This window comes from Arabidopsis lyrata (assembly GCF_000004255.2).
Source record: "Arabidopsis lyrata subsp. lyrata unplaced genomic scaffold ARALYscaffold_2, whole genome shotgun sequence".
NCBI classification, from domain to species: domain Eukaryota; kingdom Viridiplantae; phylum Streptophyta; class Magnoliopsida; order Brassicales; family Brassicaceae; genus Arabidopsis; species Arabidopsis lyrata.
In genome coordinates, this window is record NW_003302554.1 from 9,348,299 (window position 1) to 9,350,237 (window position 1,939).

The following is a 1,939-nucleotide window of genomic DNA, read 5'->3' on the forward strand; positions in this document are numbered from 1 at the left end:
CGGGTTCGGGTTTTTCGGGTGTAGAAAACTAAGACCCGTTCGGGTATTTTAAAACTTCGGGTTCGGGTCGGGTTCGGATCGGGTATTTCGGGTTCGGATTCGGGTTTACCCAAAGTATCCAAATATTAGAAATTTTGTATCCGATTCTATGCAAAGTATTGAAAAATACTCAAAAAATCTATAAAACCCAAGTATTTTAACTCGAATCTAACTCAAAGTAGCTAAAACACCCGAAAATATCTTAACATCCGAATAATTTAGGCACTTACGTTATTACAAGTATAAATATTACTAATATATTATAACTATGTACTTATATTTTGGGTATGTTCGGATATTTGTTCGGGTTCGAGTTCGGGTCGGGTTCGGGGTCGGGTTTTCGGGTTGTGAAGTTTAGAACCCGTTCGGGTATTTTAAAACTTCGGGTTCAGGTTCGGGTCGGATTTTTCGGGTCGGGTTCGGTTCGGTTCTTCGGGTTCGGGTATTATGCCCAGGCCTAGTCAATATCCTATAAGTTCTTGTCGCCGCCAAAGCTATCTACCGTTGCAGAGCCTCTCTACAGGTTCTCTTAATCTCAATCCATACTTTTATTGCGATTCTTGCGTCTAGAGACAGTATTAAATCGTATTCTTCATGTTTTTGCTTCTCTGATTCACTGAGAAATCATGATTTTGAGCTTAAGCATGTTAGGGTTCTTACATTTTATAAACTGGTTCAATTTTCTGCATCTGGGTTTTGAAGTTTATCTCTTAATGTTTATCGCTTTCTGGTTATAATGAATAGGTTACAATTTCTTATGACTTATCATTATTGTTGTTGTTATTCGGATTCTGGATTCTCTCTTTCTTGTTAGATACTCCCTCTGTTTTTTTTAAGTTGTCGTTTTAACTGTATTTGGACAAATTAAGAAAAGGTATACAATGACTATATTAACCTCATAAAAATGACAAATAATTATTTACAAATAATTTGTGTTCAATAAAATAAGGGTAATTTGAGTAGTTATTGGCATAAATTACATTATTACCTTAAAACGACAACTTATTTAAAACAAAAAAAAACTCTAAAACGACAACTATTCGAAAACATAATCAATCTTCTAACTTCTTAATTCAATTGTTGTTGCAAATTTGTTAGTGCTATTAGGTTCTGCATTTTGCAAAGGATCCCAAATTGAGAAATCTGATTAGACGATGTCCGTCTTCAAGTTTCTTGCTTTCACTGAGTAGTTTTTTTTTTTTTTTTTTTTTTTTTTTTTTATACAGTCTTGATTCAAACAATTATCTTTTTTCAGGATTTTTCACTTTTTGTAAATCAAAACTCGTATCTGAATGTTTTTTTGTCTGTTGAATCAGAATGGATTCTCAGATTAAGCACGCTGTTGTAGTGAAAGTGATGGGAAGGACTGGATCAAGGGGTCAAGTGACTCAGGTTAGAGTGAAGTTCACTGACTCGGACCGTTACATCATGAGGAATGTCAAAGGACCTGTCAGAGAGGGAGATATTCTCACCCTGCTCGAGTCCGAGAGAGAAGCTAGAAGACTCCGTTGAATTCTTTCTTTACTATATCGTTTGGATAATTGAAGTCTTATTTTGATGTTAAAAATTTTAATTATCAAAGATTGATGCTTTAGACTCTTATATCTCATATTAGAAATAATTTCTTACATCTTCACTTTGTTAAATATAAAACAAAAAGTCATGTTTCACACTCGTAACGTTGAAAATAATAATTTTATATTGTGTATTATAGTTATTTATTATTACTGGAATTAACTAAAAACGCCAAAAGTTTTATAAAATTTGTAACTGTTATAAACCACATGTTGGATGGACTCCATAACCGTGGGTCTTATGCATATTCTAGAAGGCCCGTGTCCATGTCCTAGAAGGCCCATGCCCATGTTCTAGAAGATTCTCCTTTTAGGATCCATTTTAT

The 1,939-nt window shown here is 34.0% G+C and overlaps 1 protein-coding gene across 3 annotated transcripts; it reads left to right on the top strand.

Annotated features, from left to right (window-relative positions):
* Positions 1-505: 505 nt before the first annotated feature.
* LOC9322980 (40S ribosomal protein S28-1) lies at positions 506-1,667 on the top strand. Of its 3 annotated transcripts, none has more exons than XM_002886869.2 (2): positions 506-562; positions 1,356-1,667. In XM_002886869.2, the coding sequence occupies exon 2, from the start codon at positions 1,357-1,359 to the stop codon at positions 1,549-1,551; it is 195 nt and encodes a 64-aa protein (XP_002886915.1). In that variant the 5' UTR covers positions 506-562; position 1,356; the 3' UTR covers positions 1,552-1,667. The 3 variants fall into 3 exon arrangements, with proteins under 3 accessions (XP_002886915.1, XP_020891715.1, XP_020891717.1); XM_021036056.1 differs by lacking the exon at positions 506-562 and adding an exon at positions 619-685; XM_021036058.1 differs by lacking the exon at positions 506-562 and adding an exon at positions 1,106-1,195.
* The last annotated feature ends 272 nt before the right edge of the window (positions 1,668-1,939 follow it).